Here is a 24,376-nt window from a genome sequence, read left to right as displayed (position 1 = left end):
CTCAAAGCACGTGTAGATGAGAGTCTTTTGTTAGTATTTGTTACTCTGTTCAGTGTCAGGTTTTTTTTTTTTTAAACACCCCCCCAACAGGGTTTCTTTGTGTGACCCTAGCTATCCTCTTTTAGACCAGGCTGGCCTTGAGCTCATAGAGATCCACCTGACTCTGCCTTCTGAGTTCTGGAATTAAAGGCACCATCACCAGATTAATGAATGAATTAATTAATTAATTTATTCGTTCTTGAATGGAGTCCTGACATCGTAGAGTCATGCCTTGTCTCCGTTTTTCACTTGGCACAACTTTATCAGCAGACATGTTTTCTTAGGAATTAGCATCTCGCCCTATTAACCTTTACACGGTTGTGTCACTCTGAGTGGCTTCTTAAATTCTTAGGTCACGAGAAGTGGTGTGCCAGAAGACAAGCTTGACAGAGTGCTTGCGGGTGCTTGTGTGAGTGCATTTATTCTCAAGTGAGCTAGGTGCTCAAGATTTCTGAATATTTTGCAATCAATTCCTATGAGCTTATGTAAGACATGTCTAGGACCTGAGAAAAACCAGGCCCTTTCATTTACTTAATTAATTGTAGATAGTGATCCTAGTTTCCTAAATATATATTTTTCTACTTTCCTGCAAACTAAATATAAAGAGAATAAAAAAAAAACAAACAAAACAAAACAAAGAAAGGAAGAGAAAACCCCAAATTAAAGCAGTCTCAGTTGTTCATAGTTTTCAGATTTCATTCATCTGTTTTTCTGTTTAACGAATCTATATTGATGCTCTCAAGATCAACCCAGGCTTTGACAACTGCCCAATGGCTGTGTGGCCCAGGTGACTGTTAAACCAGAAGTCACTTGTAGGAGGAATTGCCTGGGAGGATGACGTTTGGATGATGCTCAACACAAGGCTGAGCTAATTTTGTGTTTGGATGTCTGGACACCATGGCTGGCTGTAACATTAGTCTTCTTTATCGAAGGCTACAGACACCGTTTGTCTTCAGCAGAAATGGTCAGTTAGATGCTTTCGGTGTTTAGCGTGTTATCCCCTCAATATAGAGTGGCTGTGTGCTCACTAGTTTTGCAGAGTAATGTATGATGTGGTCAAATGATCATGACAGATAAGACTTAGGGCTGTAGTTTTCCTGGATAGCAAGGTGTGTGTGTGTGTGTGTGTGTGCGCGCGCGCGCGCGCGCGCGCGTGCATTTCCTCTTTCTCTCTGAGGTAAGTAGGAAAATACCACAAGTATCTCCCTCAGGAAATATTTGGTTCAATGGATATGAATAAGAATGAATGAATGCATGCAGGAACAAATGAATGATGAAGCAAACCAAATGCTCGAGCATCATCTAAACTTCATCCATCCAGGCAGTTCTTCCTACAAGAGTTAAGCCAAAGGTTGGGGCCTATAACTGCAAGAGTTAAAGTGGTTTTACGTATTGTTACTGTGACTGAGCTCCTCAAATGTCCTTTTTGTTTGTCTAAAGTGCACCTGGTTAGTACATGTGACGTAGGAAGAGGGACGTACCCGGAGCATTGCCACCTTTAGCTCTGTCAGTCAACACTCATTGGTAGAAAGGACAGAGGCAATGACCATAAACAGGCAGGAAGAATTTGAAATTAGTTCCTGTTATTGAGAAAGATGTCATTAACCTACTTGAGTTAACAAAAGGAATCCTAAAATATTATCGATAATTTTCTTGATGAATGTCAAGGCTCTTTATTTAAGCATGTAATTACAGATATCTACTTATCCATTTTGTACCAGGTGCTAAGGTGACGTAGATGAACAATAGATGTCATAGACCCAATACTATAATGGAGACAATAGCCAAGAACCAAAACAAACATACCAGAACGGAATTTTAAATTGTGCATGAGTCTAGTGCAAAGGGTGGGAGTCTGGAGACCAAGGTAGGGTTAGAGATCTCTGAGAGCCATGATGACATCATAAGGGTTCTGGAGACACCCTAAGAAGAGGTAAGAAAGAGATACACGTACCAACTAAGACAGAGGTCCGGGGCAGATAGCTAGATGTGAGCTGCTGAGGGAAGGCTATTGTGCCCTAGGCATAGTGAGTAGACCAGGAGGCAGGGAGCGGAAGGTAGGTGAGGCCATTCATTCCAGAGCTGTGGTCCTGTTGAGGATTTCAATTTTATCTTGAGGACAATTGGAAGTCAGTGAAGAGATGTGCTTTAAAAAAAAAAAAAAAAAAAAAAAAAAAACACCACCACCACCAACAACAACCAAACAACCCAGTTTCAGTGAAAAAACTTTTAAGACTGACTAGGAAACATATCACTAGAATTGGGAGTAGAATGCTTTCCAGAGACCCTAAGAGGGGAAACGACGCAAGTGGGAGGAGCTTGAGGGATGCTGGGAGTTGTATTTTTCACCTATGACGCCGGCAGACTATAATGGTTGCTACTGATTTTGGTAGGGAAAGATTTAGCCCCACCACCCCTCTACCCCAGCTTGGGGTCAAGCTGAAGCAGTCTTTGAACTGGCTGTGTAGCTAATGGTAACTTTGACTTTTTGATTCCCCTGCTTCCAGTGTGATTGCAGGTGCCTCCCACCAGGCCCAGCTTTCTCAAGTGCTTGGCACCCAGTGGAGGGCCTTGAGTATTCTAGGCAAGCATTCTACCTACAGTGCTACACCCTGAGCCCAAGAGATTTCTTTCTCACACAATGAACTTGAGGCACCTAAATGGAAAGGTGGCTAGTTATACTATTTCAAAACATATTTTTGGGGTGCGGGGGCCTGATGTTTTGTTGTTGCTGGTTTTTTTTTTGTTTGTTTTTGCTTTTGTGTTTTGAGACAAGATCTTGCTGCTTAGTCTAAGCTGGCCTCAAACTCATAGAAAACCCTCTGCCTCAGCTTCCCAGGTACTGGGATTACACAGGCATATGCCACCACGCCTGGCTACTGTACTATTTCAAGTTCTAAGATGTTCTAAAGAGATAGATTTGGGAGCTGCTGGGCAGAAGTAATTTATGTAGATGATACGGCTGGGTATGGTGTCTCCTCCTACCAACCAAATGGGCACCAGTGGAGAGCTTTAGCAACGCAGGGCCTCAGGCTCTGTCTTCAACATCCTGGTTTAGAAACACAATGTGACCTATATATCTTTTTCTTAATGAGCCACCCAGGCAATACTGATGCTCATTAAAGTCTAGGCAGAGGGTCTGAGTGACAAGGGCGGGGCTCGAACTTGTGCTTGCTGAGGTTTCCCTTTGGAGACTGTAAAGGATGATTTCTTTGCAAGGGGGTTGGGGAATAATGGTAGAGAAGTAAAACGAAACTCCAGGCATCGAGAGAAGAGAGCATTCAACGACGTGGGCGAGCTTTGGTTGGTGGGATGATGCTTGCAGAGTGTTGCGAGGATCTAGGGTTAAGTAAGGAATCCAGACACACTGGGCTCAGGAGTGGCTGACCAGGGGCTGGTGGAGCAGGAGGGAGAGGAGCAACTGCTGGCGGATAGGTTTCCTTTGCATGTTGTAAGAATGTTCTGGACTGATTGGCAGTGGTTCGTACAACACTATGCTTACGCTAAAAACCATCGGAAAGATGGAGAAGGGCAAGTCTTCAGTGATGTCTTATTTTTAAGGGAGAATCAAAGACAGTGTGGTAGCTGACAGACCATATGGAGGCAAACAAGTTTTGGGTGACTGGCTCTTTTTAAGAAGATCACAGAGTCCTAAAAATGTTGAATTTCTATTGGGAAGGAGAGTGATATGGAAAAGAAGAGAACCAGAAGCCTTGAGCCGTGCATTCAGAATAGGAAGGGACTTTTAAAAGAGAGCCCGGTGTTTCCCCAAACTTCCAAAGTGCTTTTTGTTTTATAACAGAGATTAAAAATCTTCCTGACGGGCTCTTCCGAGAGTCTGCAGGTCGTGCTGGGCGGGTATCCTGGTGGCTTTCAGGGATGTGTGTTGTGTTCCTTTACAAACAGCTCTCACTGTTTCCCTACTCTAAGGTGCTGCTGTTGATTCTCAAGGAGGGCTGGTTTCTTTGATGGGAGGTAGCACTGCTCCTGTGGAGTAAAGTCTTTCAACTTCTTCAGTAAACTTTCAGATCTCATGAGAGTCAGTTCCTTGGCATGTTATCTCCTCCACAGTTCTGCAGATTTGACCACCCCATCACCATAGCCTGCTCATTAGTCATTCGTGGTGGGGCTGTGAAAGTACAAAATCTCAACGTTCTTTGCAGACATTCAGACATCCTAAGTCGGGAGTACCTTATGTTTATGTACTAGGTCAAAAGCATCTAGGGGTACAGATAGACTTGTCTCCAAGTCTCGGAATTATGTTTCCTCCTCCTTTAAATACAAAGTAGTTCTTGGGTATCCTTCCTCAGGTATCATCCATTTAAAATTTTTTTTTAATTTTTTATTTTTTAGAAACAGGGTTTCTCTGTTAACTCTGGCTGTCCTGAAACTCATTCTGTAGATCAGGCTGGTCTTGAACTCACAGAGCTCTACCTGACTCTGGGATTAAAGGCATGTGCCACCACTGCCTGGCACTTTTTTTGAGACAGGGACTCTCACTTGCAAAGGAGGCTAGAGCAGCTGGTTAGCAAGCCCTAAGGATCCCAGCTCTTCTGTCCCCTACCCTCTCTAGTGCTGGGCTTAAAATAAAACAAAGCAAAACAACCAACCAAACTAACAAAGCAAACTAACGTGGATTCTAGGAATCCAGCTCACATCCTCAAATGTACAAGGCCAGCACTTTTGCCCCCGAGCTGTCTCCTTCTCCAGTCCTCAAAATTAGTTTTGCTTCGTATTTTCACATTTGAAGCAGTTACAGCAGTAACTTGAAACCTGGATTTACCAAGAGAATCCAGAGTCAGTGAATCTGGATGAGAAGAACTTTGTGCTTTTATTTTCATCCAACCTTCCAGTTTCTGAGATTCGATTCAAGGACAAATGTCGGAACTTCGCCAGAGTAGACTCAGCAATGTGGCTGTCGTAGTAGAAATCACAGGCACCTTACTATCACACTATTAGCTTAAGATATTATCTATATTTACACCTTCTTGGAAATTAAAGCAGTTAACGAATGTGACTTTGGTGGGTGTGGCCCAGGGAGCTTATGCATGCCAGCAAGCACACTCATAGGGCCACACGCCCTCACCAATTAAAAAGCACACATCAAGGTATTACAATTTCTGTCTTTATATTTTGGTTAACTTTCTTTAAATTCAACTGACTTCCCTTTTTGTTAATTTTATGTATTTTTTCTTATGCATTCTTTTTTTTAAAGATTTTATTTATTCATTTTATATATGACGAGTACACTGTCACTGTCTTCAGACATACCAGAAGAGGGCATCAGATCTCGTTACAGATGGTTGTGAGCCATCATGTGGTTGCTGGGATTTGAACTCATGACCTCTGGAAGAACAATCAGTGCTCTTAACCACTGAGCCATCTCTCCAGCCCTTTCTTATGCATTCTTATGTATTGAACTATAGTTTAATACATAATGGGTCTGTTGACATCAGATCACTGGGTGTCGGGGTGGGGTGGGTTTGGGGGTGGGAAGGAGGAGGTGGTGTTTGTAAAGATGATGAATTCTTACTCTAAAGAGACCGTTGTGTGCAAAGGCATGTGTATTCCTATAAACTAGTATTTCAGCTCGAATCTCAGGCCGTTTCAAGGTAGCTGGAGAGGGAACTGTTTGGTTTGGATGTGTGAATTCAGGTGTCACTTACAAACAACATGGACAAAGTCAGCAGAGCCCCTGTTGAAGTTTGGTCAGGCCTTCCTGTTCACACAGGCTGACATGGAAGTGTGACGGCCTAAGAGACGTCTCTATAAGTCTCGGGAGGTCGCTGTTTTTATGTTATCAGATACTGAAGCTCCGTGGTAAAGCCTGTGTTCTTTAACTTGTGGCTTAGAAGCCACGGGACCTTGAGTTTCAAGCTCCCCGGGATGGTTGGTGATACAACACTTGGTTTTATTGTTGATTGTGTGTGGAAGGAAGGGTTCTATTGGCACTTTCCCGGGATGCTGCCCTTGAGACAACCTTGTTTGGGACGTTTGACTGTGCCAGGCTCAGCGGTTGACATCTCTCTTTCTTGGGTCAGCGGTGGGGCCCAGCTGAGGGACCGAGAAACTCAGGGTCAAGTTTCTTTCTGTACACATTTCGGAGCACTGCTTCTGTTAAAGCTCCAGGACGAGTTCCTGCTTAGCTGACCCGAACTTGATACTTTAGTTTTAGGTTGCCTGAAACAGACCCGACTTAAGCTGCTCTACAAAACAGTCTGGAGTCTTCAGTTTTCAGCACAGTAGGCTTAAGCATTATTTTTAACTAGAGACCTTGTTTTGGGCTGGAGAGGATGGCTCAGTGGTTAAGAACATATAGTGTTCTTGTAGAAGACCCAGATTCAATTCTGGTGCTTGCCTCAAGGTAGCTTCACACATGCACACACACGTAATAATAAATAATAAATATTAATATTAAATAAATAATTTTTCATTTCGGTTCCTAGCCTTTTTGAGAGCACTTTATAGTAATTTAGAACACTTATTGACCCTAGAAACTGGGGATTGTTACTGCATTTTACTTATGTTCTTGTCCTTTGTAGTGGAGGGACGGCATGTACGTGTTAAAATAACTACAAGGTTCTGTTGACCTGCCGATGTTGCCCACCCCTTCCCCCTCTGGCTCGGTACCTTTCCAGGCTTGGGTTCACCGGTTCCTAACAGGAGGTTGCTCCCCTGCCAGATGCTTATATAGTCATGACTACTTCACTTGACAAAACAACCCAATAGACTGTTACTAAGAGTAACCATGGACCAGGTGTCCTGAAACGCACATGCCTGTGATTCTAGTTCTCCGGAAACTGAAACAGGAGGATTGCTGTTTTTTTTCTTATGCATTCTTATGTATTGAACAATAGTTTAATACATAATGGGTCTGTTGACATCAGATCACTGGGGGTCAGGGTGGGGGTGGGTTTGTTATCAGAATGATCTACAGTGTCATTCCTGATTAGTGGGATTATATAACAAGATTGTGTCCATCCCCATGCCCTCAAGGATAACAATGGGCATCATAGTTAAGTGCCAGGCACTAGACGGAGGACTGTTCGACATTTTTTTTTTTTTATTAACTTGAGTATTTCTTATTTACATTTCGAGTGTTATTCCCTTTCCCGGTTTCCGGGCAAACATCCCCCTCCCCCCTCCCCTTCCTTATGGGTGTTCCCCTCCCCATCCTCCCCCCATTGCCGCCCTCCCCCCAACAATCTAGTTCACTGGGGGTTCAGTCTTAGCAGGACCAAGGGCTTCCCCTTCCACTGGTGCTCTTATTAGGCTATTCATTGCTACCTATGAGGTCAGAGTCCAGGGTCAGTCCATGTATAGTCTTTAGGTAGTGGCTTAGTCCCTGGAAGCTCTGGCTGCTGTTTGCCATTTTTATCGTGTCTGATGACCGGTCCTGTGGATGAAAGCTACTGTCATTACCTTCATTTCACATACGAGGGAAGCAAGATTCAGAGAGGAAAGGTAGCTCCTTCAAGTGTGTGCCCCGCTCAGCGGTTAAGAGCACTGACTGCTCACCCAGAGGTCCTGAGTTCAAATCCCAGCAACCACATGGTGGGTCACAACCATCTGTAATGGGCCCTGATGACCTAACTCTTCTGGTGTGTCTGAAGGCAGCTACAGTGTACTTATATAAATAAAAATTAATTAAAAAAAAGTGTGTGCCCCACGGTGTGCAGGGTGGAAATCTGAATAAAGGCTCAGGCTCCTCCATCCCCCGTGGAGTGCAGCCAGCACGCCCAACTGTCTTCACAGTCCAGTATTTGAAGCCTGCATTCGTGTTTCTAATGCCGTTTGTTTGCCATTTGTTTGCCCTTGTAGGGATGCGTCCTTTGGAAATTGCACTTACAACCTCACCGTCCTTGACTGTTTACAAGGAATCAGAAAGGTAATGGTATCTCGCTTGTGCCCTAACCGGGGAAGGAATAGTTGTCAACACCTTTATTTGTTATTGGAACGATCTAGAGTCAGTAAAGAGAGGGACTTTTCACCTCCTGGATAATTCTTTTGTGAAATATAGCCAGCCTTCAGTTTCTGCTCTTTTTTTTTAGATTAAAATTTTTATTTTTATTCTTTGAACATCTCATGCATGTATGTCATATACTTTGGCCATCTTCATAGTTCGTTAGACTCTTTCCCCTCCACAAACTCCCATCTTGGTTCTTTATTCACAAATCCAGCCGACCTCAGATGGAAATACTTGGAGGCGGAGAACCCACTTTGCTTCCTTTGCTGCTGTGGCCATGGCATGGCCCCATCACTCATTTGTCTTTATTCAATATCTCAGTGCGGGAGGGGCAAGAAGTTCTCTAAGCCACCGTTGTCAGTGGTTGGCTGCGCCCCAGACTGAACTGAATCATAAAGTCTGAGGGTGGGACCCTGTGGTCTGTGTTTGAACAATACCTTCGGGTGACTGACGCACTGTAAAGTTGGTTAATTAAGCATAGTTATTTAATTATTTATGTATCTAATGGAAACTTTAAGCAACGTTTGGCACGGGCTTAATTTACAACCTGAGAAGCTCTGCAGGGTGTTGTGTAGAGGACCCAGAGGATGCAACTACACGGTGAACATGGGAGTGGTGCCTGTGCGTATGACGTCAGCTGTTCAGCTAGGAGCAGAAGCGTATTCTAGCTCAAAGTCCTGTTTTTTCTGATGTAACATAAAATGGGCTTTGCCCTGTTTTGGGAAAATCAGTGTAAATAGTCTATTTAATGTCTGTCTATGACTTTATAGATTCATTCTTAAAATTATTTTATCTAAAAGAATGTGTGTTTTTTTAATGGGTGTTGAGTGTGTTGCCTGCACACATGTGTTTGGCACTGTGTGGACGCTGTGGCTATAGAGGTCGGAGAAGGGCATTGCAACCCCGGGGACGAGAGCCGTGGAGGGCTGTGAACCGAAGTGCACGTGCTGGAAACCCACCCTGGGTCCTCTGTAAGAGCCACAAATGCTCTGGACTGCTGAGGCGTCTCTCCAGCCCCTTAAATTATTTCCAGCTCTCAAAAAAACATTAAAGCAGTTAAAAAGAAAGAAACCAAACTCAAAACCTAAGGAAACATCCAACCCCATTCTCGCAAGCGGTATTGCCCAAATGCTCGACCATAAATAATAGTCTAGGGGTTTAATGGGCAGGTTACCCAACATACAAGCCATTAATAAAACATTTAGGAAACATGCCAGAGGGAAGAAAGCATTTATTGTCCTGGTCTTTCCATCTGATAGAGGCTGTTTCTTTTGTAAGGATCATGAAAGTCATACAGTTCCCTCTGGATCATCTCCTGTCCCTTTTATGGTATCTGACACCTCAATATAGAAATTTATGACATCCTTCCTGCCCTACAGGAAAGGTGTGATGTTATTCATGAATAAAGGCCTTTTAAAGCTTAGTCTTTTCTCATGTTAGGGTGTCCTCAAGGACAGATGAGGTTTTTTCCTTTTCACTCATTAATTAATGTATTCACTTTTTATTCCAAATAAGCCTCCCGCCTCCTCCCTGTAGCCCCTCATACAGATTCTCCCCCTTTCTCCTTCCCTTTATCCTCAGCTAGTTCAAGGCCAGCTTAGGCTTGGTGAGACTGTGCCTACAGAAATGAGTACTTCGAAGAGGTTAATTTTGTGGCCCTAGTCCCAAGCAATCTGATTTAATGGCTTTGAGATCGGTCTGAGGAGCGTGTTTTATGAGTAACCTTGGTGTCTCTGGTATAGAAGGTCCAAGTTCCACGTTTTGCAACGCACACTCACCTCCGTGTACTGCAGCTTGGCCTACTGGCAACGCTGTCTATTTTTAATGACTTGATCATGTAACTTTTAAGCATACCAGTGGTTTTATGTTCTGTTGTCATGTTTATAGCTTCCTGGTTTATTAAAAAAAAAAAGACTCTGTTTTCCTGAAAGTATTAGCTGTGAGCAAGCTAGGTGATTTTAAAGAATTTTCTCCCTGCTTCAGAAAAATACGAAAGGCTTCTGTTGTTAAGGAAAACCTGTTCTTCCTTCTGAATTGTAGGGGCAGATGGTAATGCTCATTTTATCTCAGACTACAGTGAGAAAACAAGTGCGAAACACAGTAGAGTTTTAGGAATTTAATGAAAATTCCTGTTTGGTATATATTTCAATATGAGACAAGTGTGATACCATTTTCTAAGAAATGGTTTTGCTCTCTATGAGACGTTTGTCATTAATGTATTCTGTCCTGAGTCTAGTTCCCAATAGGCTTTGGCTCTAACTTTTCCACTATGTTCTGTTTTATATTCGCTATTAGTTTTGCATCTAGAAATGATACATAAATTGGAAAAGAAGCACCTTTGAGAGGCACATTCCACATTATCCAGAGTATTTAGTTTCTATGTTGTCAGTGATTCATAGAGACGCGGTAAGAAGCTAAAGTCCGAAGCTTTTGCGTGGAGGTTAGCGGGACCCTTTTGTGATCGGACATTCCAGAAACGATCAGTAGAGTTTTACTTGTGTCGTGTGCAAAAAACTAAATCAGTCTTTCTTTTAGGGATTACAGCATGGATTTTTTGACTTTGAGACATTTGATGCGGATGAATATGAACACTATGAGGTTTGTACACTTAATTGTTTTTGTAGAATATAATTTCATGCTAGTTGATTTTTTTTTAAATTCTAACACTCAGTATTGTGTTAAATAAAAACCATTTATCGTTTTTTAAAATATAGTGGTCTGCTTTGGTAATTATGGAGTCATCAAAATTTTAATTTAGGAAAGAGCCCTGTCTTTCATCTATCTATCTATCTATCTATCTATCTATCTATCTATCTATCTATCTATCTATCTATCATACATCTATCCATTACCTATCTATTCTATCCTATCTATCTATCTATCTATCTATCTATCTATCTATCTATCTATCTATCATATATCTATCCATTACCTATCTATCCTATCTATCTATCTATCTACCTACCTATCTATCATCTATCTATCTACTATCTATCTATCTATCTATCTATCTATCTATCTATCTATCTACTATCTATCTATCTATCTATCTATCTATCTATCTATCTATCTATCATCTATCCATCCATTACCTATCTATACATCCATCTATTACCTACCTATCTATCATCTATCTATCTATCTATCTATCTATCTATCTATCTATCTATCTATCTATCATCTATCCATCCATTACCTATCTATACATCCATCTATTACCTATCTATCTACTATCTATCTATCTATCTATCTATCTATCTATCTATCTATCTATCTATCTGTCTATCTATCTCTATGAATCATCTACCTACTCACCTACCTACCAACCTACTTATATATTTATTCTCTTATCAAACTTTATTGACAGTCTCTTTGTACTGATAGGTAATTTTGAAGTGTAGTTCACTTCGAAAGTGGAATAACTTTTACATTAAAAGTGAGGTTTTATTTAAGGCAAAATTAGGTTTTATAATACTTTCAACAACTCCATGACGATGTGTTTAGGAATTCCTGTCTACTCGGGTCCTGCTTCACTTCAGTGCTCAGGAACACTTTGGAGTGGGATGAGGAGAGGCGCAGAAGCATTTTGCATTTTCTGTGGGCCGAGGAGTCTGTAGGATGTGAGGAAGACCAACACTGCTTCACCGTAGCTCCTCTGTTGGGTTTCTCAGGGGAACCGTCAAGCACTCTCCGTAGCACGTCAGGCAGCCTTCCCAGTTTGGGCTGGTGTCCAGAGCATGTCTACTCGTGTGTAAAACGTGCTCTGTGTTCATCTCTCATGAACAGACTTGGTCTTCTGATGCTCTCATCTGTGCTAATGTGTGCCCGCCATGGACAGCCTACTCTTCACCCAGGCTCCAGACTAGAATTTCCCCCTTTTACCTCTTACTATCTTGTGAGTGTTGTCTTCCCATGGCTGCTGCCAGAGGGTGTGTTATCTCACTTTGCTCTCTGATGTCACTTCCTTTACCCTGGCTCAGAACTCCTCACCCTGGACTACCTGAACGTTGGCCCCTTTCTCAGGCTTCTTCCATAGTCCTGGCTAGATGATCTTAAAACAGCACTCCCATCTCGTCCTGCTCTGGGCCCTGAGCTGAGCTGAGCTGAGCTGAGCTGAGCTGGGCTGAGCTGTGACTTCCAGTCCGACTCTCTGAGCTCTGCCAGGCTCTGGCTGCCTCTGGAGCCTCACTGCCTGACTCTTCGCCATGCTCACTCCTGCTCCATTTGTTTCCGTTCGAGCTGCCTGCTTTTAGAATGTCTCGGCTCCATCCAAGCTTGCTCTACGCAGTTCTCCACTTTTCTACTTCTCTCCTTCATTTCATGTTTGTACAGAGTCTGTGGAGACCAGATCTCCGCTCTGGCATCCTCTGTCCCCCAAGTTTTACAGTTTGTGCCTATTTTCCTTACATCAAGGTCATTTGCATTTTTAATTTCCTAACTACACTATACATTTCCTGTGGATGGGATGTGGCCTAGAGGAAAGCATACTCTGTTCTTCTATAGCAGTCTTTAAGTACAGGAACCTCTGTCTTCCAAGGTTAATGAGTTTAACATAATTTTACAGGCTATTGTTTAAACTCTTTCTCTCTGTCTCCCTATGTCTTCCCCATGTCTCCCTGCCCCATCCCCCGTGTGTATGCGTGTGTGTGAGTTTTAGTAGTAGCAAAAGAATCTTTTCATTTTAGAAAGAAAGAAAAGAACAGAAAGCAATCCCATAAACGAGAAACAGAAGGCAGTACATTTATAATGGACAAGACTGGCATATATATACATATACATATACATATATATATATATACATATATATATCTCAACCACATATGTAGTCTTCATAAAAAAGCGAATTGACTTATACTTCTTTTGTAATGCTTCCTACAATTTATTTTTTTGAAAGGACAGAGAAGAGTGCTTCTAGTTTAATACTTCTTTGTAAAGATAAAACAACTCTGTCTCATACATATATGCATGTAGATCTCATGCACATATGCATATAGCCGTGGTGTGTGAGTTGAGGTGTTTTACTCTGAAGCTAATGACTCATGTATCTTAAAACTTCTCACTTGTATAGGTGTCTTTTAAGGCCATGTACCTAAAGGTGTGAAGTAATTTTGTCCTCTTATAATGAACCCCCAAATAAAATGTTTCAGATGCCGTTTCCAAAGAGCCCCAGGCGCCTGCCCTCTGCCCTGAGTGTGTGCACATGGAGGATAGACCATTAAATAGACCATTAAATGCTAAAGACATTTCGCTTGAAAAGAGTGATTCAGGCTTGGGGGATGGACAAAGAACAGGCAGCACAAACACTACCACACAGAGAAAACAATGAAACAGAAACTTAGTGGATCTTCCCTCTGCCTTCCACGCCCTGCTGTTGAGACAGCTACTGACAAGTCTTACACACATCAGTCAGAGTGATAAATGGAACCTGGTGACAGTGTGGTCCTCCTGCCTTTACCTGAATTAATAAGAACCCAGCTGGTAGGAGCAGAGTAAGTGATTTTGGTGACTGTCTAGAGAGCTTGGTTGTCAAATGTCTTCCTTTTGTGTGCACGGATCGTCTACCCCATCACACAGCTTATCAAAGAGAACGTCACAAAGCAAAGCAAAGCAAAGCAAAGCGCGGCTCACAGGTGGTAGGCATTTCTTCAAAGTGTGCTTGGCGACTAATTGAATAAAGGGTCATTTGTGATGGTCTGTGGCCCGGGCACCCCTTGTCATAATGCGGCTTGCTGTTTGCACAGCTCCAGGGAGCCTGGTCATTTGCTGAACCATGGAGGAGCCAGCATTTCAGGCAACAAAGCCATGGTCTGGGGAAGGACTTACAGATTTCAAAGCAAAATTGTGTTGTTGACAGCAATCGTGAGATTCACTGGGAGTGATTTGAGATATTCAGGATGAATCTTTTCATAGGAGCTTTCCCCTTCTATTGAAAATAGATTTCTTTTTTACCCTCACATAATATATCTTGATCATCGTTTCCCTCCCTCTACGCCTTCAAGTCCCTCCCTGTCTCTCCTCTCATCTGGTTCCACCCCCTTCTTGTCTCCCATTAGAAAGCAAACAGGCTTTTAGGGGATAACAATAGAATAATATAAAGTGAAATAACATATAACAAGAAAAAAGAAAATCTAACACATTGGAATAGAAAAAAAACCCAAATAAGTAAAAAGAACCCAAGAAAAGGCAAGAGATCAGAGACAGAGGTCTGCTGGGTTGTGCAATCAGGAATCCCTTAAAAACACTGAGTTGGAAGTCATAATATAAACTTAAAGGACCTTTAGGGTAAAAAGAAAGAAGAAAAAATATGTTTAAATAAAATAAAAATTAGAGAGAGGGAGAAAGAGAGGAGGGAGAGAGAGAGAGGAGAGGGGAGAGAGAGGGGGGAGAGAGAGAGGGGAGGGGAGAGAGAGGGGGAGAGAGAGAAGAGACACAGAGAGAGAAGAGACAGAGAAAGAGAAGAGACAGAGAGAGAGAGAAGAGAGAGAGAAAAGAGACAGAGAGACAGAGAGAAGAGACAGAGAGAAGAGACAGAGAGAGACAGACAGAGAGACACACAGAGAGAGAGAGAGAGCGAGAGAGAGAGCGAGAGAGAGAGAGAGAGAGAGAGAGAGAGAGACAGAGAGAGAGAGAGAGAGAACGAGAGAGACCTCCAAAGATTCTGTGGCCATCTACTACTCTGTATGCAGCCTACCCTTAAGGAGTTTGTTTCCTCCATGAGACTCCCTTGGAGAAAACTAAGTTTTCATTTGCAAGTGGCTCTCAATTGGAGACTGTCCTGGGTTAAAGATGAGGGTTTGTATCCACTTTGTCCTTCAACTCTACGACCGGATCGAGGCAGACCCTGCAGGCCCTGTGCTTGCTGCCTCAGTGTCTGTGAGTTCGGATGCTCTTCTATCCTGTTGATTTAGAGGGCCTTGTATTCGTGGCCCTCTGGATCTTTTCATCCCCTGTGACTCTTACACTCTTTCCACTGGCGTGTTAGTGTCTGTCTGTGGGTCTGTCTCTGTGTTTGTTCCCACATGCTGTAGGAGGAAGCTCCGATGGTGATTGCTGAACAAGTCACCAGTCTATTGGTATAGCAGAATGTCAGATGGCTTTTTTTAGAACAGTAGTATTTGGTTTTCTCCTAGGTTCCTAGACTATCTAATCCCAGGTTCTTAGTCACCCAACCAGTTTTGGGTATGGCTTCCATCTTGGGGAGTAGCCCTTAAGTCAAATCAGATACTGGTTGGTTCCTCCCACAAGATTTGGGCTACCATTGCCCTAGCGTAATCCTGCAGGCAGCACACCATTGTAGATCAATGGGTTTGTGGTTAGGCTGACGTTTACATTTCTCCTTTGGTAGCCTGCAGAGTGCCCTCCTCTTCCGAAGACACTAGCACATGGGGTGAGAGCTCTGGGTAGGCACCAGCTTGATTTCTCCATGCTCAGTGAGTGGTGTAGGTGTTGTCTCCAACAATGGGGCCTTGCCATTTTGGTTTTGGCCACAGCATGGGTTATTTGGGCATTCACACAGGACCATTGTGGTCAACAACTCAATCACGTGCAACCCAATCCTAGTTTGGAAGCTTCATTTGGTGACAAGAAATGTCCGGTTGGGGCTCTGTCTCCCCATTATTTAGTAAATTCATTCAGGTTGCCTTGAAATGCATATGTATTTTAGGAAGATTTTCCTGTATTAGGTTTCCATACTACCCATCAAATGGCTCTTATTTTTAGCTGTATCTCCCTGTGTCCCACCTCCCTCTTACCTTGCCCTCCCCACTTGATCCCCCGCTTCAGTCCCCGTCTCCCATCCATGCATAGCTATCTCAAATTTCCCTTTCCTGGGAGATCTATCTGCCACCCAGTCCCTTACACTATGGATTGTAGCTTGGTTATCCCTGACTTAAGAGCTAATATCCACACATAAACAGATGCGTGCCATACTTGTCTTTCTGAGTCTGGGTCCCCTCACTCAGAATGATTCTTTTCTAGTTCAGCCCATTTAATGGCTGAGTAATACTCTAATATGACAATGAACCACATTTTCTTTATATGTCTGTCGAGGGATGTCTAGGTTGTTTCCAATTTCCTGCTATCACGAATAGAAGTGGCAATGAACATGGTTGAGCAAGTGTCTCTGTGGTAGGATGAACTGTTCTTTGGGTATATGCTCAGGAGTGGTACAGCTGGGTCTTGAGGTAGATCGATTCTCATCCTCCTGAGGCTCCACTACTTGATTTCCTTAGTGGCTGTACAAATTTGCACTCCCACCAGTAGTGGATGAGTGTACCCTTATCCTACATCCTTGACGGCATGAACTGTCACTTGTTTTTATTGATCTTACTCATAGAAACTTCTTTACTAAACTGCACTTACTACGTAGTGTGGTTTAAGAAGGCTAGGTACTTGGGAAGCTAAGGCAGGAGGATTGACATGAATTCAAGGCTAGCTTGGGTTACAGAGACCCTGTCTCGAATAAAACCAAACAACAAAACAACCAAGCAATCACCAAAACAACTAACCCAACAACCAACCAATCAACCAACCAACTAACCAACCAACCAACCAACCAACTAACCAACTAACCAACCAACCAACCAACCAACTAACCAACCAACTAACCAACCAACCAACCAACCAACCAACCAACCAACCAACCAACCAACCAACCAACCAACCAATAAAACAACAAAACAAACCAACAAGGCTAATATCTGTGATATTAAATAGTCTCTCTCACATTTTTATGTTTGTGTGTGGTGTGCCTGCACATGCAAGGCTTTGCATGTGTTGGGACACACATGTGTTTGTGTGTATGGGGTAGATGTACACACATGTGCATGTGGAGGCCTAAGATCAATACATCTATCATTCTTCTACCTATTCATTAAGGAAGAGTTGCTCTCTCAGTCAGATTTACCAGTATGACTGGGCCTACTAGCCAGCCTGTTCTATGAGTTCCATCTCTGCCTTTGGAGGCTAGATGTACCAGCGGACTGCCGTGCTCACCAGACTATGTGGGTTTCTGAGGCTTCGATGCTGTCCCTGTACTTGCATGGCAGGTGCTCTCACTGCTGAGTCATCACCTCAGCCCTTTAAAGGAGGTTTCTGTGACCAGAATGCTACTTATAGGGGATGGGTCAGCAGGGTGTAATCACTTGCTTCTAGTCTAATGGTGAACCGGTGCTCATTCCTTAGAGGTTATGTCTGCTTTCACTCGCCATTCAAGAATCTGAAGGGTGCTGTCTATAATTAATCATATGAATTGTATTGACATTTAGGAATGCTAAAAAGAAATAGTGAAATTATTTTAAAAGTTATATTTCAATTAATTCGGTATATCCCACATGTTTCAACATATAGCTAATACAGAGATTATTAATGAAGTATTTTACGTTTTTTTTTTTTTAAACAGTATGCCTTCAAAGTTCAGTGTGGAGTTTATACTGTGGCATACCTAAGTCTGGTCTGTCCATGTTGTATGACACAGGAGCCATGGTGGCTAGGGTAATGATTCCACAAGATGACAGGCTTGTCACATGGTCCCCCAGAGTGGCAGAAGCCTGAGAGACTAGACAGTGCTTTGTCTGCTCCGACTGTTCATGTGAGAGTCCTTCCATGCCTGTCCTTTAGGAGGTTTGGAGAAGGATGCCCCAGGAATTTGGGTATTTCCATGTGATCAGCGGTTGACTTACTGCCTTCAGGACCAAGAAATAGCATCAGACACAGACAGGGCTTGCAGAAAATGTCTTCCAGAATACGGTTTCTCCAGTTCCCACGTCAACCTGTCTGTCCTGCTGTTCAGACATTGCTTGAACAGGATAATTCTATCAGCAAGACTGGGACTAGCCAGATCCAACCAGCCAACCCATCCACTCACCCACCCAGACAAACAACTAACCAAACATGATGATCTGAAAGCTCTCTGCAGGGATCAGTGTCAAAACGTCTGTACTTGCTGACAGGGCTCGTAAGGTGTTCTCAAAGGACCCGAGAACCAACCCAGCCGCCACTCCTTTGAAATCTAGCCATGGGTCAGTTCAGGGAAATAATATCGACCTTTTGTCCTAGGGAGAAATCTGAAAATAAGAGCCCCAGTGTTCAGTTTGCACTTCGATGCTAAGTGCCTGAGTGTATATGGGCAGTACGCCCTCTAGTGGTGAAGTCACAGCATGACATTCTTCTGCTTTGCCGACCATGGTGAAGTATATACCCCAGCCAGGGTCAGCAGTCAGCTTTTCCTGTATTCTTTTGGGGGGAAATTGTTCTTACCAAAAAAGACCTAAAGTCCATGGGACATTTATGGTGCTGCGTTTATGTCCACAAGGAAGGGTTTGAAGCTAGGTCTTCAATTCATCGCTCCCTCTGCCTTCCAGGAACTATTTTTCTATCCACTGGTCCATGAGCTGGTGACCTTACAGGAAAATGTAGAGGGAGGTCACCCATTAGTAGCACCTTCTTGTTTGTGGGTAGAATTGCTGGAGAAGTGCAGAGGAAGGAGTTTCAGAGGTGACCTTCTGCGGGGAGGGGCATTCATCACTGTGGGTCACATTTATTACCTCACTTAGCTTTTGGCCTGTGCAGTTTCAAAGAGTTGGGGATTCAGTAGAGTTCAAAGTTCAAGGTCAACCTCAGAACTTAGCAATTAATTAGATGGCTTCCTTTGAGATATTTGATGCTGTCTTTCCCCCTTCCCCCCCACCAAAAGTCTTCCCACTTTTTGAAAGAATGCTGTCTGAGAAATGGCGCTGTCAGCAGGAGGGTATTTTTTTCAGATTGTCGAGCGACTGATGACTTTGTTCTCTCACATGCTGACAATCTGGGCCACATCTTTGACCTTGGCAGGTGAGAGCCACACCTGACTACATCTCCCTGATGACAGCAGAACAGCTGCTTCTGTAGGAGCCCGGGCACCGCACAGGGCTTCTGATTGGTTTTTACCATGGCACCCAGAGAGCAGGGTCATATTTGCTCAACACCCACTAAACACAGCTCACACCTGTCAGCAGTTGGAGCCTCTGCTTGTCTCAGTTCCTGCTCAGGCAGCTCCATTCTGATCACTGTGGCTGGGAAACTTTGCTTTTCAAAAAAAAAAAAATGCTGGAACCAGGGAGATGGCTCAATCAGAAAAATGCTTGCCAAAGAAACCATGAAGACCAGATTGTAGATTCCCTGAGCCTGTGTAAGAACTGTCACGGTGGCGAGCCGTCTGTAATCCTAGCACTGGGTGTGGAGGTGGAGGAGCGGGTTGGGAGAGACGCTCAGGCTGTTTATGTGGCTCCCTGGGTCATTCTCAGCCCGGAGAGGCTCATGTTGTGGTGCGTTAGACGATACTATGTACACAACTGTGTCTTCCGGGACTCTCTGTGCTTGTGCCTTATCCGCCTTTGCATGAATAGAGTAACCCACTAGCAGGCTCTACTCACCACAAGGAGTCAGTCGGTGTTTAAGAAATGAAATAACTGGGGCTGGGGATTTAGCTCAGTGGTAGAGCGCTTGCCTAGCAAGCACAAGGCCCTGGGTTCGGTCCCCAGCTCTGAAAAAAAGAAAAAAAAAAGAAATGAAATAACTAACAGGTGAGCAAATGACTGTCAAAAGCAGAGTGATCTATTTTCAGTGGAAATTGGCAAAACTGGTTTTTCAAAAAATTTGAGATTATACTTTAATTATAACATTTCTCCTTTGCTTTTCCTTCCTTCCATATACCCCTCTCATTCTCCTTTAAATTCATGGTCTCTTTTTGTCATTAATCATTAGTGGATGCATCTGCATATATATATATATACACATATAATATACATATGAATACACACACATTTCTAAATATAGTCTGCTCTGTCCATGTAATGCTACCTGTATGTATGTGTTCATACTGACCGTTTTACATTGGATAACCAATTGGTTTGCTCTTCCCTGGGGAAGAAAACCTCTCCCATTCCAAGAATCTGTCAGTTGCCTATAGTTCTTTGTGTAGAGTTGAAGCCCCCTGGGCTTTTATCCATCCAGTGTGGTGTGTTCATTGACATTATACCTGTACGGCTCATCTTTGGGCAGTCACGTTAGTGAGACCTGATATTACTAGGAGACACAGTCTCACAGCTAACCCTGTAGACTGAGACTTTTAATTAAGAACGCATTCTGATTTTGTAGTAACTCTCTAGGGAACGTACTCACTATGGGTTAGAATACTTTTTTTAGAATACGTTTTTTTTTTTTTTTTTTTTTTTTTTTTTTTTTTTTTTTAGAATACTCAAATAGAATCATTGGCTCATCTATGCTGCAAGAATTTATAACTTAAAAAAACTCAGTCATGTGAAAACAAATCACTGGTTGGTGGATTTAAGACTGGGATTCGTATGTAATGCCAACTTAGTTTTTGGTGTGGCTGGAGGCTGTCTGGGCTGACCATGTCTTTCATTATACTAGGAAACTGTCAGACCAACCAGTGGATGTTGCTAACTCTTTAAGTTTCCCCTTTAGCACGTTCTGTGAGGACCAGTGATGCTTGTTATGTCTCTGTCTCTGCTGTACGGCGGGCGTCAGTGTGTGGTGGGGCAAGGCTGGGCTTGGGAGAGCTCTGTAGAACAGCCTGGAGTGGGCTCTGGATGCTGCTTGTCCTGGGATCCTCTTGTTCATGTATGTGGGCAGGACTGTATGTATAATCCTGCCCCAGAACCAGGGTGAGGGAGGCCTCAGAGTGCAGATGTGTGGGCATGTCCGCAACCATCTGGAGCAATTACAGAGGTGTGCCTCCCACGGGGATCTGACTATGAGAACTATTTGAAGCATGCTTCTGGAGTCATCTTGTTGTATTTATTTCACCACTGAGAGGCCACAAGTTTAAGTTAGCCAGATTCCTTTCTGGCCACTACAGCTGCTAGTGGGGCGGGACCCAGGGGTTCCTCATGTGCTAAGAAAGCACACTCATTGCTGTTTACAGACAGAGTCTGCTAAGCCTTAAAGACTTGTAAGGTTTCCCTCTCCCAAAAAATTATGTTTTTTCCATTCCTCTTTAATTATCGTTTGGATTATTCCTTTCCTTTCTCTGCTTTCTTTCTCTGTGTCTTTGCATGTTTTGGTTTTTGCTGTCCTGATACTGGGTCTCACTGTAGTTCTGGTGGCCTGAAACTCATAGCAGAGCTCTTGCCTCAGCTCTCCAAGTGCTGGGATTATAGACTACTACTTCTTTTCCTCCCCTCTTCCTCTTCCTCCTCCTCCTCCTCCTCTTCCTCCTCCTCCTCCTCCTCCTCCTCCTCCTCCTCCTTCCAAACTATTTGAGGTGTGGTCTCTATAATTATCATGGTTTGTGATGTTCCGCCAACATAGGAGTGTCCAAAACCAAACAGGCCAGGTTTGGTCCTGTGGCCAATTTCTGATTGTGAAGGCATTTTTCTTCCTCATTTTGTAACGTGATCGCTCTTGCATTTCTCTTCTTGCAATGTCTGGTCATCTTTCTCAACCTTCCTTGTAAGCCCCCCCCCCCCTTTGCCTACCCTGAAACCCTGATGTTATAGGCCTCTTGATTTCTGTGAACACATGATTTCTCTGGTTCAAGACCACTGATTTTTAAGTGGCAATAACAACGTGTATACTGCTGTTCCCAGGCCTTATATCTTGAGCATTAAAATGACATCAGCAAGCAAACTGGATTTTCACATCCTGTGGTTAAGTCTACTGTGAGATAGTGGACCGTGCCAGGAAACTTGGTAAGGCTGAGTTGGTTCAGAAACCCTGGCACCTCATATGTGAGGATGGTAGGTGTTTCCTGTACCCCCAACCACATTCCTGGCCTGGAACACATGACCACAGCACCCTACATGAAGAACCAGACATGTAGACAGAACAGAGCTCTCCATGATAATGAAGTATTTAGATGGGCCCGGAGGGTTTAGCCAATAAATTTCCCTTCCCAGACATTCCTTCCTGCAAATTGTATTTAATCTCTGGCCCACCCTGAGGAGGGGGTATGCACCTATTCCGAACGACGAACAATTAATAAACAGTTTGGAACCAAGGACTGTCTTTCTCATCAAGAACCTTTGTGGGGAAATCTTTTGTACAGACCCTCCACCCAAGTCTCCTGCAGAAGGCCCCTCCACGCGCTCCCAGATGCTCACGGCTAAGCTAAGCTGGAGCTCAGCCCCTGGGCCCCCCTCTGTTCCTGACTGGATGCCCCGGAGTTAGGGAGCCCCAGCTGTGGCCTCAGCCTGCGTTGTTTGTCACCCAGGCTGGGGTTCCCATCTTAGGTTGCGTTTTCCCATTCCCTGAGCAGTGCATCAGGGAGCTCGTCACCCTACAGCAGGGTAGGGTAAAATGCAGCCTAGCGTTCTGCAGTCCATCTGCACCGCGGAGTTCCCTTATCTCAGCAGAGAGGTGGAACGCAGAACCACCATCTGCAGAGGTGCTCACCGGCCTGGACTGTTGGAACCGTCTCTCAGATATCCCCACCATATCTTTCTCTCTTGCCCATGTTTGCCTTCCTTTTTGTCTTCCACCAACCACTGTGCCTCTCGCTTCCAGGTGTTACTAGTTAGGGGGCACAGTCAATGCCCATCGCATCCCCCCTCTCTTCCACCACGCTCTCATTCAACAGTCGAACCAAAGCAACAATCTGGAGTCCGATGATTATCCAGCACCAACGGGCATGGAAACTTAATTTTACCCCAGCAGCTCAAATATTGACCGTGCTTTAAGCTCACAAAAGGGCCCAGCTTCGCGGCATGGTTTGTATTGATTGGTAAAGCTGTCCTGTCAGTGTGAATTTATTAATTCAGAGGTTAAGGAAAGTGCAAAAGCATCTTTAAAATGAATGTTTGAAAAGACCTTCAAGTTTTCGCCTTAGTTTTTGAAGCACCCTTTCTGCCGGCCTCCTGGTGGATGCCCATCTTGAATGGTGTACGGTAAATGTAGGGCCGTTTGTCCTCAGTGAAAAAGTGGAGATGGCCGCGGCTCCTTCCTCCTGGGCTTATTATGGGAATAAATGGGCCACATAGTGTGCTGTTCTGCAGCGCGGCGGTGTAGGTCATGTTTGCCTTCTTCATAACTGATACTCGCCAATCCCAAATAAAAGCACCGAGACTCCCTTTTTATTATCTTGTGCATAGCAACAAGTCACAGGTTTTTTCTTTTAAAGATTTATTTATTTTTATGTGCATTGATGTTTTTGCCCACATATATGTCTGTGTGAGGGTGTTGGATCCCCTGAACTGGAGTTACAGTTACGAACTGCCATGTGGTTGCTGGGAATTGAACCCAGGGCCTCTGGAAGAGAGGCCAGTGCTCTTAACTGCTGGACCATCTCTCCGGCCCAAAGTTACAGTTCTTAATGTATGCTTTCTTGGAAACCATGCATGGTAGAGTGATGGAAAACACATATTGCTACAACTGGTATTGGTTGTCTCGCCATCGGTCCCAAGGACTTTGTGAATACCATGGAGCTATGAAAATGTTTGTGCTTTTTGTGACCAGTACATCACAGACATCAGAGAAATCGATGCTTTAGAGCCAAATCCCACGTTAGGAACAGCAGCGTAGCTGTTCAAGGGGGATGTGAACTGGAGAATCCCATAGTTTGGTGAGTTCCAGAATTTAAACACATCCATCTAAGAATGAGGCGTTTACCTTGTACTGTAGATCATCTGGAGATTTTCTAGCTGGCGTTTGATGGGTAGGGAGCTTTACATCAGACAGTGCTGAACCAACCTTCATGTCTCGTGCCCGCTTACCTGTTTCTTTACAAAATGTGGCAGGGTTGGAAAGTACCTAAAGTTCCTGCCTGACTAGATTCTTTGAAGTTTAATTAGGACAAGAGATTTGTGTCATCTTAAATAGTCTGTCATCGACATATTAGCATTTGTAGAAATCACCATGAAAGGGGCACAGATATAAAGTAACTTTTAGTCGCCTGATGTAACTGTCCTCTCGAGGCTTACTGCCTCTGCCTGCTAACTTAGGCCTAGGCCTGGAAATTTCTAGCCTCCATACAGTCTTATGTAGAATGCTTTCAGCCTGTGAGAATTACTGCTAAACAAGCTCACCCCTTCCTAGTTCTCTCTGAACTCTGGCTGTCTGGTTCAACTCAGCTGTTTGGGCTCCAACTCCTCTCCAAGTCGATGGATTCAATTTTTCTTTCTTCTCATCCTCTCCTGAATTGCCCTGCTTGGCCTCAAAATAACTTTGGCAATCTGTTCTACTCTTCCGGCTCCTTCTCGTTCTCTGGTTCACTCTGTTCTGACCTGTTTCTATATTGTTCTCTCTTCAACCTGTCTCTGTAAAACTCTCCCAGTAAACCCTCTTCCTTCTGTCTGCACTGTTCCCTGAGCCGCTTTCCTTTCCTCTCTCACCCCTGAGAGCTGGGCAGATCCCATTCTATCAACTCTTTCTCTG

The 24,376-nt window shown here is 43.8% G+C and overlaps 1 protein-coding gene across 6 annotated transcripts in view; it reads left to right on the top strand.

Annotated features, from left to right (window-relative positions):
* The window catches only part of Cdc14a (cell division cycle 14A), a 160,063-nt gene that overhangs the window by 69,314 nt on the left and 66,373 nt on the right, over positions 1-24,376 (top strand). For all 6 annotated transcript variants that reach the window (NM_001134856.1, XM_008761460.4, XM_063281936.1 and 3 more), the window contains 2 exons: positions 7,861-7,927; positions 10,541-10,603. In NM_001134856.1, the coding sequence (NP_001128328.1) occupies positions 7,861-7,927; positions 10,541-10,603 (130 nt within the window). The remainder of the gene's footprint in view (positions 1-7,860; positions 7,928-10,540; positions 10,604-24,376) is intronic.

Source organism: Rattus norvegicus, chromosome 2, assembly GCF_036323735.1.
Source record: "Rattus norvegicus strain BN/NHsdMcwi chromosome 2, GRCr8, whole genome shotgun sequence".
NCBI lineage: Eukaryota > Metazoa > Chordata > Mammalia > Rodentia > Muridae > Rattus > Rattus norvegicus.
Note: the sequence above shows the minus strand (reverse complement) of the source record. Positions and strands in the feature narration are given on the sequence as shown.